Here is a 15,549-nt window from a genome sequence, read left to right on the forward strand (position 1 = left end):
CCCAGAGGTCCTTGATCCCCATGGGGTCCAACAGTGGTCATTGAAGCGTGCACACACAAATGCACATATGCACCTACACACGCACAGGCGCACATGCGTATGCACACCTGGACCTGTAAATGACAACACAAAAACTAAGGCACTGGTGTCGTACTTCTGGTTTACCGGAACGGGGTTCAACTCCCTGCAGTGCCCTGCTCAATGTGTTGTATTTACATGGTTCATTGGTCCATGGTCTCAGAGGTCATTGAGCGGCACGCTATAGAGCGTCGATTTGAAAAAAAGGTGAAAATCACGGAAAAGCGAGAGGCTATAGTCCATTGTGTCGGAGGACATACTTACACCTAGAAACCCCATTCAAACCTATTTAGGTTCATCTTACGGTGGACATGTTTGCCTGACAAGGAATCTTTGAAATGTTTCGTAGTTTTAGAAATATAGTGCTTTCAAATTTTAGAGGCAGATAGTGGCATTTCAAAAAATCACTTTCACCTAGAAACTCCAAAAAATGAAAAAAAAACGATGGATTATAGCCCATGTTTTTTTAAATTTTGAAAAAAAAAGTTATCCTCGTTTCTTATCATTTTGGACCCATATCGTACGGCATACTATAGCACGCCGTTTCTCATCATTTTTGAGGATTTGAAAAAAATGCGTTAAACGGCGTGCTATAGTATGTCGTACGATATGGGCTATAGCCCATGGTCCAAAATGATGAGAAACGAGGGACGCGTTGTGAGCTTGCAGACCAGAAGTATCTAGCTTAGCCTCACTGGGTGACCAGCTGACAGACAAACCAGCAAGACCAGCCTGGTAGACGAGTTTTTGTTGTTTTCAGCAGGGTTGCGTGGTATTTGGACAAAATCTGTAGGAGACTAGTAATATAAAAAACAGCCCAATGTGCACTAGGGCATCCAGGGAGTGTGCATGCAAAGTTTCACGGCGATCATTCAACAGAAATATTTATTCTATTGAGTAACTTCTCTTGTCAGGTACAGCTCTTCTTGTTTATTTGTAAAAGATCATGTCAGTATTATGTCAGTGTCGTGGTCAGTATCACTATCATGTCAGCCAACTTTTCTGATGCAAAACGGAGGTTAATTGTATGCCAGGCCCAAACCTGCCATGCAACTACAGTATGTTGAGACAAGAGTGGCCCAGCCAAGGGATGGGATAAATCTGCATACACATAGTGTCTTTTCCATTCATTCATTATACTCACAAACACCACACATATATTACTATAGCCACTGAGATTTATAGAACAGTGTACTGAACAAAATATTTACACATCCGCTGTTACAACAGCAGGGAAATAATAAGGCATGTTACAGAATAAGTGACAAAATACAATAAAATAATCTTGGTTGGAAAAAACAAACAAAGATATTGCATGTATGCACAGAGAACCTTAAACATCTGAATAGAAAGTAAAATTTGAGATCTCAACCAGCTCTCCAGCCGCTGACAGGATGCTGGACTGTTGCTCGATCCTGTAGTCCAGGCACCCTGTAAGGAGCTGGGGCAATCAAAAAGGACTGACTCAACAGAAAAGCATTTGATTCAAGTAAACACCCCTGGGGGCACAGGCTGATTTCAGTCAGCCACCTTGCCTCCATTCCTTATGCCTCAAACATCTTCCCTGCTCCTACAAAATCCAAGAAATATGGCCTTTCATTGACAGTGTCAGTGAGAACACAAAACACAAGCAAAATCTCCCTTTTACAACGTTCCGAAACGTCTGGGAACTGACAAAACCCAAGTCAACTCATTCACAAAAGACAGTACAGATTGTGCCAACATGAAATATTTGGTAACCTTATGTGCAACAATGCCCAAATGAATGGCATATAATTTCTAAACGGCAAAAAAATACACAAGAACAAACAAAACTAATCAGGGAAATGTTCCCAAACCTTTTCATAATTAGCCTGCAGACGCCCATTTGAAAAGATATGCTAATATAAGAGAAGATTTTTACGGCTTTAGCAGTAATTCTCAACTCGTTTAATTTCAACCCCCAGTTAGACATGCATTGGGCTACGGAGTACGGACACGCATTTAATGGCATTTCTATCTCTGGGACTCCAATTTATTGTGACCGGAGGTCGCAGATAACTATTAAACCATGCGTTTTTGTCACCTCACTCACAATCTCCGTCACTCTGACACGTCACCTAACTCCCCCCCCAGGTCATCGTGACGTCACGTGACATCAGTCCCCTGGCCTGCCCCAGGTGCCCAGGTCATCGTGACATCAGTCCCCTGGCCTGCCCCAAGGGGCCAGCTAGGCACTCCAATGTTGAAGCGCTGGGCCCTAGTGGTAAGAGGAAGGACTGCAGGCGGACCCGTGGATTCATGACGAGGAAACCCCGTGCAGCTGGGCTTTAACATTGAGCGCTCGGTTGCATTTCCGCATTGGACCACCAAAATGTGGTGGTCAGGCAAGCCCCCAGGTGCCCAGGTCATCGTGACATCACTTGAAAGGGTTCCATACATGGGCATTCCCAGCGGATACCCTAATTATTAGGGTATCCTAATCCTAATCCTACTACACATCCCTGATTTGTTATATCAGGGATGTGTAGTAGTTTTGGATTAAGTCTGATACGAACGAAAAACAACAAATATGGATGATATCATACTCACAAATAACATGAAAATAAGGCATTATTGCAGCTTGCTTTGCATTGGATTGAAGATTAATTTCAGTATTGTATAGGTTGCAAAATAACATAAGTCACTTGGTCAAGGCACTTAACAAACAATCAACTGTCAGCCCTCCAGTACTATTTCTCCTGTACAAGGAGGCTTTTGCCAGCAGGATAAATATAAAATATGGAAAATAAATAGAAAAAATAAACTAGTGTTAACAATTTAACACTTAAGTCTTACCAAAAGACCTACCCAAACTCACTTAGATTGTCATAAATTACAGCATATATGTACAAACATTCGGCCAACATCAAAGGCCAGATCCTGTCGTCTGCTCTCTCCTGATTATGTGGAGTGAATCAAAGGGTATCAAGGCAATAATATTGAAGGCACTGCCATCCATGTGGATTTGGCACACAATGTCAATAGGCAAAAACTCTTCTTTGGAGCATTTGTGTGGAAAAGAGTCTGTCAGCCACTGGTTACAAGGCTGTCTCGAAGATCACCAGGTTGCCTTCAGCTGTTGTTAAATGTCCATTAGCTGTACTAGGTCTAGATCTGTTTTCATAAGCCTGAAAATGAGATATGATTATTTGTCAGGTCTGTTTGAGCTTCATTACATGCTATACATTTCATATACCAATACTTTTTAAACGTTTAAAAAAGGATAATTACATTTGCACAATGTAAATGATTGCAGAAACAATGTGTGCACATGCATGTGATTGAGTGAGCCTCAGCACAGGGGGTGAACTGATACAAAGCATCGCCACAGGTCCAAACAGCATAGAAGTAGAGCTTGTTTTAGGGTTGGGGTTAACCCATTTTGGGCGGGAACCCCTTTTGGTGTTAGCTTGTAGGTCTGCTATTTTTGAAACATCGAAGAGCGACTGACATAGAAGACATTTTTAGAATCTGATCTCAGGTCAGAATGAAAACTGTCAGGATGTAGAAGACAATTTTAGAATCTGATCTCAGGTCAGAATGGATTAATTATCTCACCTGTTTGGCTGCCTCCATCAGAGCTGCTGCCTCCTGCTTGCCTGTCTGCTGCACCATCTTGTAGAAGATACCGTCCGGGTCTTGGAGCAGGACATGGGGCTCATCGTAAGCGTCGATCTGTCCCGCGTCCAGCACCTGCATGGGGACAATGTGTCAAAGACGGTTATCCTGCTTTATCTCAATGAACTATTCTGCTTCACCCAACGTGGATGCTGAATTCTGCCTTTGCTGAAACAGAGGACAGACATGACATGAACGCCAAACCAACAAAGACAGACTTTATTCTCATCTCTGCTCTTCTCATTGTGCTGTGTAGAGGGACTATATATTTTAAACATTTCAACATTCATCTGTTGTGGTAAACATTTTGTGTTATTCCCCCACTGCTGTGGAGAAGAGGATCTCACCAAGATTCGATCGCTGTCTATGATTGTGTTGAGGCGGTGAGCGATGGTGAGCACGGTGCATTCCCTGAACTTGTCTCGTATGGTTTTCTGGATCAGTTCATCTGTCCTGCAGGACAGCAGAAAACACACACTTTCAGGAATCATGGCATCAACTGAATGGAAAAGACCAGCCGCCTGGTTGGCCAATAGTAATAGTGGACCCTCAGAGGTCCTTGACGTGGTTCCAGGGGGCCTCCGGCTAAATGCGTTATTAATATACATATATGTATCTATGTATACATATATATATGTAGCATCAACATCAGCGTAGCCACTTTAACCCAATTTTACACTCTGCGTATTTTAAATGTTTGACAATTTTTACAACAACTCTTCTCTTGCACAAGATCTTTTCAGATGAGGGACCGCAACACATTATAGTAGATATCTACAGTATGTGGGGGTCCTTCACATGAAAATGTTTGAGAACCAAGGGGCTAGATGGTATGCATGTGTGCATGTTTAAGTTAGTGGTACCTGGGGTCCACGTTGGCTGTGGCCTCGTCAATGATGAGGATGCGGTTCTTCCTCAGTACAGCTCTGGCCAGACACACCAGCTGCCTCTGACCCACGCTGAAGTTGGAGCCCGACTCGGCCAGCACAGTCTCCATCTTACCAGGCAGTTCCTCCACCACAGACTTCAACTGGACCTGAGATGGGGAGACACAATACAAATGGCTGCATGAAAAACCTTGAATGCTGCGTTCACACTAGCAGTGATAAATCTACAGAACGACCGTAATGTCGTTACCTACATTGCTGCCGAGTGTTGCTCAAGCAACAAAACAAAAAAATCACACCTGTGTGAACTGAGTGGTGCAACTCTGTATGGGGGTGCCCGGTGGGTCCTCGGAACTTCTGGACCCACAGGAACACGCACAGGGTGCCAGCCCGGTTCCGGCGAGCCGCCCCGCATCCGAAACAGTGTGGGGGAATTAGCATTTAGCAGACACCTCTCCCTCTCCATCTCTCTCTCTCTCTCTCTCTCTCTCGCTCTGTAATTAGTAAGCAACACTATCTCTCTCTCTCTCTATTCCTAGCACAAAAGCACCACTTTTGCCCCTACTGGTACTCTAAACATAGGGATGGACAGGTACGTGGACATAGGGACATTACGATTCCTTGGAGTGGTTGCACCACTCAAAAAAAAGTGTGAGAATGAGTGAAGCAATCAAGAAAGAAAACAGGACATGTGTACTGATCTGAACTGGCTTGAGAGAGCGTGATAATTATTGTCTTAAAGTGAACATGTATGTGAGAGACAGACAGAACGGAGAGGCACAATGTTAAAGGCAGTGTAAGTGATATTCATGTTTTTTTTTTCTTTTACGTATTGCTGCAGGAATTGTGGGGAGAGAGAAAGGGAGTGGAAGGGGTGAAACAAAAACATATGATTGACTCTTCACCACATAAATGTAGAGATGAAAATAGTTGAAGCTAGCTCAACTTATTTTGTAGCGCATCATGCCTATCAAGCAGCAAAAGCTGTTGGTATCAGTTTGTAGCTTCATGTTGCTACAGTAGATTCCATTGGAAATGACTTGTTGCTGTTGCTTTGCCGCTAGCATGCGTGAACAGAGAATTAAGCTTACCGGTAAGTTGTTTTCCATTTTAATTGCAACAAACAGTATACAGTATATTTATGCCTCCATCAATAATTAAAATAGGACTTAAAAACACAAAATGTCTTTTGAAAAACAAAAACAAATACTAAATTCTTAGTATTTGTTCACACTGGAAGGAACCCCTATTTGTCAGATACATCGAATGACCCAACATTCCTTAGTGAAAGTTGTTCCTTGCCCATGGGGTGTGTTTGTGTGTGTGTGTGTGTGTGTGTGTGTGTGTGTGTGTGTGTGTGTGTGTGTGTGTGTGTGTGTGTGTGTGTGTGACTGGCCTCTTGGAGAGCATTCCACAGGTCTTCATCAGAGTGCTGGTTGAAAGGGTCCAGGTTCTTCCTCATGGTCCCAGTAAACAGCACAGGATCCTGGAGAGCAGTCAATGAGAAAGTACACACTAGTACTAGTAAAAAGTATACACTAGTACAGTTTATTGTATGCATTGTTTTTGTATGCATGTGATAAAAAGGAACAAATCAGTTAATTAAATGAAAGGATTATTCCACTCCATTTCAACATAGTCCATTACATTATGTCCATGACAGATTTGAGATTTGCATAGGTCAAAAGCATGGTGCAAATTGCCCTGTACTTTAAATGTAATTTCTGCTTATAATTGATTAATAATAATGGTTAATATCTTATTTACCTAAGGCAGCATCTCATTATGCAGTTAGGGCATGGGACCACCTTCTACTACTAGTTGCATTCTGCACCACTATATACTTTGTCATATGATGAATAAAGTAGCTGATCTACTACTAAAGGAATTACTTTAAAAAGGTGACCAGTAAGACAAACTACTCACATGCAATTTCAGACCAGTTTCTCCATTGTGCTAATTCACCATCGATAAAACCAGACATGGTCGGAGATTAACTTCATACTGTACCTGAGGAATTATGGACATCTTCTGGCGTAGGTCATGGAGGCCGATGTCACTGGTGAGAATGCCATCGATGTTGATCTTGCCCTGCGGCTCTGCCAGGCGGAAGAGGGCCGACACCAGGGAGCTCTTCCCAGCACCCGTCCTTCCCACGATGCCAACCTAACCAACAAGAGGGAGCAAAGAATCCATGTCTGACTCAGTCCAGGTGTTCAAACAGATCACATAGCTGCTGTTTATTGAGGTTGAGGTGTCTTACCTTTTCTCTGGGTCGGAACATGGCCTTCATGTTTTTCAGGACCAGGGGGCCGTCGGTGCTGTAGGAGAAACTGACCCGGTCAAAGGTCACCATGCCTTGGCTGGGCCACTCGGGAGGAGGGCGCTTGTTGGTTTCCCAGGGTGCTTCGCTCTCCAGCTCTGTGTACTCCACCACTCTCTCCACTGACGTCATCTGCAGAGACAGGATGTAATGACCAGCAACTCTACTAGACTGCATCTCCACAACCCACATATATCGACTATACTGGTTGAGTTGCCTCCACAACCCACATATATCGACTTGTCTGCCAATGAATTATCTACACCCCCATTAGAGATAGAGATAATGGAAAACGTGTGTATGGTTTACTGAGGGCACAGCCACTTCATAATCTGCAACACGCTGAGAGCAAAGAAGACTCTGGGATCAATCCAGCCAGACTAGTTTTTACCTGCTTCCATCATCAGAATTTTACTGCAGTCAAATATATTTAAAGAAAATCCCTTGACGTTTGTGCCGCCTTTAACGTTCAGCCCATATTAAGTTTAAAAATACAGGTACGAGGAGTCATGCAACTCACAGCCCAAGCCCCATTGGAACCCAGTCTTACCATGTTCTCCACCTCTGCACTCTGCCGGACCCCCCACTGGAACATGCCCATGAGTGTGATGGAATAGGACAGAGCCAGGCCCACTGCTCCAGCCTCCAACTCTAACTCAACCAAGAGGAAGCATCAAGGCAATTTAAATACTCAATTTAAATGTAACCCAATTTCCAGGCCAATAATAACAATCATTCAACGCAATAATGAGTCTCTTAATACTATGTGCAATTCCCAAAGACAGGAAATGTAGCAAAAGTAAAGCAAGCATGGAATATATAATAATTCCATTCCACATTTCGTGCCAATTTATTTTGCTGCACCACGGTGTGAGCTTGTAGATCTGTTCTTTGTCACGTCACGGTACACATTAGGCTGCAATCACGCAGACCGTTCGGCGAAAAACTAATCATGTTACATATTTCGTGTAATCGCCAATGCAAAAACAATGCATATCCAAATATTTGTATTTATTACTTTGATAAATTACAGGACCCTTGATAAATTCCAAACCTTTTCCAGGACTGGAAAAAGCTTTTTCAAATTTCTAAATATTTCCAGGAATTTCATGATCATGCAAACCCTGTACTATACTACTGTAAGCTTCACATTGTATTTTTGACCACAAAGCAAATGGTTTGAATTCCCAGTTGGGGCATTTTTTTTTAAACTGCTGCTGTTCTGTGTTGCATGAAGGAAAAACAAATTAAAAACAATTATTAGTGTTGCAGATTTCCTTTTGAACACAATTTGTATACAACCCTAGGAGGGCCTGTGATGTGAACATGTGATTCCTACTGAAGCCAGGAAAACCACTTCAAGTAATAAATTGCTCACATACAGTCACCCTGCTCCGTACAAAAACATTGGAGAAAAATAAGTTTAAAAACTCACGGTCTTTGAGCAGTAGGGCACCGAAAGCGGTGGTGGTTACAAATATGGAGCAGATGGCGTCGAGCCGCATTGCAAACCAGCGAGACGTAGTCAGGAACAGGAACCACGCCTCTAGAAACAAGACATCAAAGATCACCATTACTTAGCAATAGTACAAAATGAAATATGATAATATGTTTTACCTCAATATGGATATTGTGATAACAATATAATATAATATTTACACCATGACAATTTAGTAATGCTCATAGAATAACTAAGTGGATAAAGGCAAATGGAAAAGCTAGAACTGAGATAAAATATCTCCAACATGGAAACCCTGAACAATATATAGCTTCTGTGATGACAACATTTATCAGGCATGTCTACAAAGACACATGTGAGACCATTTTTACATGAAACTCTTGAATGGAACACCGTAAGAAGCAGGGCTTGTGGAGTTGTGGACGTACCCGAGTGCAGGTCCTGATGGGCGTCGAAACTTTTCTGGAACCTCTCCTGGGCTCTGAAGGCTCTGATGGTCCACAGGCCCTGTAGAGACGAAGACAGGTGGGAGAAGACAGGACTCCGAGCTGCAGCGGGGGGACAGCCGGACAGGAGACACAAAGTAATGTTAACCCATTTTGACCTGGGAACGATTCTGCAAATGTCTTCTAAATCCCGACTGTTTTCTTGAAAAGGCGATGTTTTTCTATGTCAGTCGTTCTCAAACACTTTCATGTCACTTTTCACGATTCTTCAAAAATAGCAGACCTACAAGCTCGTAGCGCGCCACTTTTTTTTGTTTTGTTTTCCATGCAGGTTTTGCGTTTTCTTTTTCTTTATTGCACTGCAGGTTCCCTTGTAAACTTATATTTTGTATTATTCTTATTAAGGGACCAAGAAGACACGCAGTGACTTTGGTCACTTCTTGTATTTGTGTTTTTTTTTCTTCTCCTTCTCCTTCTTCTCCTTCTTCCGCCAAAAATAGCTGTTCTGACTGAACCGTGCAGTCGCTTTTTACGAAACTCGGTAATCTGGTAGAGGGCCATGCCAAACGGTGACCATGTGAAGCCCATGACCATTGGCCAAATGGTGGCGCTATAGCACTGAAAATGCAAACTTTGAACGTGCATATCTCATGAACCGTTTGACCGTTGGCAATGACACTTTGATACACATATTTGTCTCCTCATGGCGAACAACTTTCGTGTTCTGACTTTTGACCTCTGACCTTTAGATTACCCACCATTTTGAATTATATGAAAACCATTTAAAATCTATCTCCTCCCAGAATCTTTGATCAAAATGTACAAAAACGGCTACACTTGAACTTTGGACTTAAATGAACAAAAAATCGTAACAGATTTCTTTTAAGTGAAAAAATGAAGTTTTTATGAGCCAATGAAAGTTTCTGTTTTGTGAAACCTCTCATGCAACTAATACGTCTTCCAAATACGGTTGGCAGCTAATACCTATACTGCATGATGTTATTGTATAGAATGAGTCAGCTGACAGTGTCTGCTTAGCTCAGTCGGTAGAGCTCTTGCCTTTGGACCACAGGGTCACTGGTTCAAATCTGCGTAGCGACAACTCAGCCTGTGATTCTTATTTGTGCATGTCTATCTCTCTCTCTCTCTCTCTGACTCTCGGACATGACATCACAATAATAGAGATACTAGTAACTGTAATAAGTGTATTTAGTGTAATAGTGTAATAGTAGTGTAATAGTGTAATAATGTAACAGCAGTGTAATGGTGTAATAAGTAATAGTGTAATAGTAGTGCAATAGTGTAATAGTGTAATAAGTGTAGTAGTGTAATAGTGTAATAAGTCTAATAGTGTAATTAGTGTAATAAGTGCAATAGTGTAATAAGTGTAATCTAATTTAACATTTGTGGAGTTGGTCACCTGACCAAAAGCGGTTAACAAAACTGGTCGACATGTTCTGTTGCCCCAACACGGGCAGAAACAAGGCCTTTTAACCAGGCTACTTACACACACTACAACTCGCTTACAATTCGCAAACCTGGCAACACTGTTCCGTGTTCTCATAGGCCCTCCAGGCCCGCCCCCACAGCTACTTTTCAGTCTCACAATCGGCCATCTTGCTTTTTACTTCGATGCGCGAGTGGACATTTAATGCAAATACATTAATTATAGCTCCAGCAAGCAAACACAAACACCTCAACTCCATCTCATTGTGAATAAGAATTCCGAGGGGAAAAATAATTTTTGGAACGCCACTTTCACCCAGTATGAAGCTAAATGTGGAAGCCGTGTGTGTCACACCAACACTGGTGACCCAGAGAATCCTGTGCCGATTCTCAGGCATCTGGCCTGAGGCACTGCCTGCGAGTTGGCTCTGCGTGCGCTTTTTCCAACTCTCACTGATTTATCCAGCTCACACGTCAATCACAGTCAGCAGCTCTCAGCCTGCACACACACGCACGTCTGTCTTGCGCACACGCGCACACACACACACATACACACACACACACACACACACACACAGAGACACAGAATAGGCATGCAGGCTAAGGCGAGTGGCAATTTAATGCAAATAAATTATTTATAGGTCCAGCAAGCAAATCATGATGGTCTGTAGGTCACAATCACATTCCGATTTGAGGGGTTGTGTTTTGTATGACATTTTGGCCAGTAGTTTTATATCTATCTCAGCTTTTGCCTGATAGCACACATGCTAACAGTGCTGACCACAACGTTAGCAGCATTTGATGACAGCTTGCCATAGCAACGTACAGTGTGCGCAGACCTAACGTGAGCTTCTGGGACAGAAACTTGCGTTTTCATGACAGCAGCAGCTGCTGCACCCTGTGATAGATACTGTGCTAAAGATGCTAAAGCAACACAAAACAACATCCACACGCAAAACAAACCAGGGACCAGGGTTGCCACATATCGTGGATGTGAGAGTGAAACAAGCAACCAGGTCTATAAAAATGTTAATAGGCCAGTTCAAAGTAGGTAAATCAGAAATGGTCCGGAAATTAGTCTTAAAATAATCAATTATAGTGTTGACTGTCACACTTTGTTGTCTAATGTTGTTTCAGAGCAGTGGAACTCAAACATTTCCATGTCAAGGACTACCAATAGATAAACAAGTCCAAAGTAGCTTATAATGATCAGACTTGGCAACACTGTCTCTAGGTTGAACGTTCGACTTTACAAGCTCACACATATGAAATATGTTTTTTTTAATCTTCAAACTGAGACATATTTGATGATAATACTGTTAGCACAGTCATCATACTCCAAGAGCATACAAATGGAACCAAATGGACCCTGATTTTCCCAGAGAGCAAATGGTATCAAATGGGGGTCTGTGGCCTAATGCATTTCAAACTGGGGCTTCTTGCTATTATATTCTCTGCATATCTTATCAACTTGGGGTGAATATTTCACCACAATACTTTACTGAATATTTCACAAGAATATAACACAAGAGTCAAATGTACGGTCAAATGTAATCACAATATAGGCTACAGATGTACATATTTATGACACAGTAAAATGTCGAAAATTAGTGCTATCCCCCCCCCCCCACACACACACACACACACGACAGGCAAGGCTGTTGTTTGCATCGTTAGCAGGCAGCAGCTACCTTGCCACTGCTCTCTGTGACTGTAGTTGTTTCACCATGTTTGCGTATTTATGAGAAATAAAAAACACTTTCTGTTATTGCAACGACACTGGGATGAGCCCGGCGAAGCCGGGCGAAATTCTAGTAGTGTAATAAGTGTATTCTGTCTTCTCTCTCTCTCTCCACCCCCCTCTCTCTCTCTCTCTCTCTATCTGTCTCTCCACCCCCCCCCTCTCTCTCTCTCTCTCTCTCTCTCTCCACCCCCCCCCCTCTCTCTCTCTCCACCCCCTCTCTCTCTCTCTCCACCCCCTCTCTCTCTCTCTCCACCCCCTCTCTCTCTCTTTCTCTCTATCTCTCTCTCTCCACCCCCCTCTCTCTCTCTCTCTCTCTTTCTCTCTCTCTCTCTGTCTCTCTCTCTCCACCCTTCTCTCTCTCTCCCTCTCCTTGGTCCCGCCTTATCGCTGCTCGCAGCTATATTTGAGCTTGTAATGTATGCTATTTAGTGATCTATTCTATTAAGGATTGCACAACCCTATGGCTTATTACTCTTCTTCCACAATAACTTGTTTCTATTTTATATACATTATGCTAATAAACGAAACTAAACGAAACATCTGGGTTGAACTCCATTAAGATTACTGGAAAATGGCCCAGACGGCTGCTGTAGCCATCTGGGTACCTAGACTGCCAATGCTGCCTGACAGTGTGTTGCGGGTTCGACTCCCGATCCTGACGACCTTTGCTGCGTGCCACCCCCATCTCTCTCTCCCTATTTCCGTGTGTGTCTGCCATCTCTATAAAAAGGTATAAAAGCCAAAAACATATGTATGTCATTGTATGTATAATGTCACAGTATGATTGCAAAACCAGTCAGATTGAGAGGCACCGCCAGGCTAGGTGTCTTGCTGAGCATTGCAAAGTCACCTTCAGCCGACTCAGCGCCGTCTGAGTTGTCCCGATAGAATCATAAATCATTGTCCCCCTAGCCCTAGTCTCTGTACCTCGGAGACGTCATTTCTATTTTTGGCAGGGGGGGGGGGGGGTTTCAAATCTTACTGTAACAGACAATTTGACAGTATATTTTTATACAGGCAAATTGCAGCCTTTGTCACTCACTGGTTGCCTCAAGACGCTTGACATCTCTGGAGGTTTTCAGGAAGTAACGGCGGAGCCAGAGGAAGACACCGAGGAGAGGCAATACAGGAATGAGGATCCAGGGGATGACCGATGCCGACACAATGACCACCCCCATGATCTGCAGGAAGACCTACCCATGGGGAAAAAAACATATAACTATATATAACTTCCCTTCGATTCAAGGATTTTTGGCTGGGGACCCCCGGAAATGCTTTGGCCGTGTATCGCGACACCCCCTCCCCAAAAAAGCCTTTAATAAAAGTGGCTAATGCATACAGTAAGCAAGTATTAAAATGCACCTACGCGGTGCGGAACAACTGCCTTCATCAGGGTGACTGAGTCACCCTTTAAACTAGTTAAATAAAGGATGATTGAATGTGCAATGTGGCTGTTATTGTCTGGGCCACTAGATGGAGATACCTGAATGAAGTCCACAAATGTCCAAGGTAGGTTGGCGTCCAACAGGCCTATGTCCTTGGAAAACCTGTTAAGAACTCTTCCTGGAACACAAAACAAGAAAGACTTACTATAATAAAAAAATACTTTAATACACTTTACAGCATGGCTCCTAGGGGCTGTGTGTGTGTGTGTGTGTGTGTGTGTGTGTGTGTGTGTGTGTGTGTGTGTGTGTGTGTGTGTGTGTGTGTACTAAACTACGCTTCGTCATTATGTAATACTCGTTGTACCCATTGTCAGAGTAACCCTTATACCCATTGTGCCCAGAGTACTTGGCGGCCAGTCTATGACGTCAGTAGTACTATGACATCATATTGGTGACATCAGCGATGTCCATATGGGCATAAAAGGACACAGAAAGAGACTTTTGCTTACCTACTGGGTTGACATCAAAGAAGCGGACAGGTGTACGGAGTATACAATTGAACATGCGATGGTGAAGTGCCTGTGCACTTTTCACCAGGATGTTGAACAGCAGCAAACTCCTTATGAAGCCAAATATCAAGGTGGCTATAGTCAGACCTGAAAGAAGAAACAGACTGTCTATGTAAACGTCTGAAGTACTGTAGTCTGTAAAACCGTGTACAATTTTGGATGCCGATGTCATTATAGGCAAATAATGTCAAACATTGCAGAAATAGCAGATCTACAAGCTTGTAGCTCAACATTTTTTGCTGCACAACACCACTGTACGACAAAGTATAGATGGAGTTTGCATTGGTTAAAGCTTGGAGTGGTTAATGTTTTCACACATGAAAAACAATTGCCACATTGCAGCTGCTCTAAAGGTGCGTTCACACTTGGATGGTTAGAGCTGTGCGATTACATACAAAGTCAATGCAAAGACGAGAAGTTGCGCAAGCAGCAAGCGAGACGAACCGAGGCGAATATTTAAATTCAAGTCTGAACACACTTTATGCATTGTACAATGACAATAAAGTTGAGGTTTATTGAATAAGGATAAGTCATGTTATAATATCCTCACCTGCATAAATTCCCAGGTAGAAATCCAGGTCCAGCTCTTGAGTGACATTGTGGTTACTCCGTGTTAGTGTGATGTTGTTACTCCGTGTTGAGGAAATGTTAGCCATTTCAGCATCAAGCATGTCTTGCTCTTTAGCCCTATTGGGACAAAAAGGAAGACAAACGTCAATGCTGGAGGCAAATAACAATAAACTTAGAAAGCTCTGCCCGCCTGTCATTAAGTCTCATGGTTATGCTAATTAAAAGCACACTGCACCCATGGGGAGACAGTCATTCTTTACATTCATTTTCTTCCTTACCAGTAAGCAAGCCACCAGTCCTGAAGAATGAAGGATGCCTACATTAAAAAAAGAAAAGAAAAAAAAAGTAAGCATTTGACTCTGAACAGGATAACATACCACTTTTTCATATTGCTAAAACAATAATAAACTAGTAAAATGTATTGGTGCAGTGCAGCGCAGCAATGAGTCTGGGTCAGGCAGTGCCTGGGAAACAGTGGCCTCGATCTGAAACATGGATGCCGTCATACATTCCGAAATCTAAGGTCAAGAATGGGCGGAGAAGTTGCATCATCCTTGCATATTTAATTTGCTGCGTTTGCCTTCACACTGGCTGTGTCAAACCGCAGCAGGGAACCGCATCAGGGAATGTTAATGTGTTCAATTCATAAACTATGCAGTGAAATATATGGTGTTAAAAATATATACTTTGAGTAATAGTTAGTTTAGGACGTAAAGTGAGGATCGCTGCGTAATAATGCCTTCTCCTTCCTCCTCGTGTGCCAAATACCAACTTTTTCATCCCTCATTGGCAAATTATGGCCGTATATTTAATGTGAATGCATTCACAACTGCGGTGATCCGCACTCTGCTGCGTTTTGAAGCGAAGTGAAACCCCCGTTTTCTTGGCGAATCCTGATGCGCATCTAAGCCTATCAAGAAAGTGTAGCAACTCACAACATGGCGGCCGGCCACCATCCATTGAGTTCAATGGACTGGTGTCGCCATCTTGTGAGGTTCCGCCG

General features: G+C 42.9%; 1 protein-coding gene across 2 annotated transcripts in view; it reads right to left on the minus strand.

The window, feature by feature from the left end:
• Positions 1–1,238: 1,238 nt before the first annotated feature.
• Positions 1,239–15,549, minus strand: part of LOC308317202 (ATP-binding cassette sub-family C member 4-like) — a 40,026-nt gene continuing 25,715 nt past the window's right edge. Inside the window, exons 17-32 of one of the 2 annotated variants that reach the window (XR_013964233.1) lie at positions 14,825–14,862; positions 14,527–14,663; positions 13,917–14,063; positions 13,506–13,585; positions 13,065–13,215; positions 8,815–8,934; positions 8,363–8,473; positions 7,478–7,578; positions 6,868–7,059; positions 6,615–6,770; positions 6,001–6,090; positions 4,581–4,753; positions 4,065–4,170; positions 3,658–3,792; positions 2,087–3,227; positions 1,239–1,983 (exon numbers count right to left, since the gene is read on the minus strand). Coding sequence is in view for 1 of the 2 variants with exons in the window: in XM_080766058.1 (XP_080622184.1) it covers positions 3,138–3,227; positions 3,658–3,792; positions 4,065–4,170; positions 4,581–4,753; positions 6,001–6,090; positions 6,615–6,770; positions 6,868–7,059; positions 7,478–7,578; positions 8,363–8,473; positions 8,815–8,934; positions 13,065–13,215; positions 13,506–13,585; positions 13,917–14,063; positions 14,527–14,663; positions 14,825–14,862 (1,827 nt within the window). In the remaining variant the exon portion in view is untranslated. Of the gene's footprint in view, positions 3,228–3,657; positions 3,793–4,064; positions 4,171–4,580; positions 4,754–6,000; positions 6,091–6,614; positions 6,771–6,867; positions 7,060–7,477; positions 7,579–8,362; positions 8,474–8,814; positions 8,935–13,064; positions 13,216–13,505; positions 13,586–13,916; positions 14,064–14,526; positions 14,664–14,824; positions 14,863–15,549 lie in introns of both variants that reach the window. The other variant, XM_080766058.1, reaches the window with a different exon arrangement.

Source organism: Protomyctophum bolini, assembly GCF_963924005.1.
Source record: "Protomyctophum bolini genome assembly, chromosome: 1".
Classification (NCBI taxonomy): Eukaryota; Metazoa; Chordata; class Actinopteri; order Myctophiformes; family Myctophidae; genus Protomyctophum; species Protomyctophum bolini.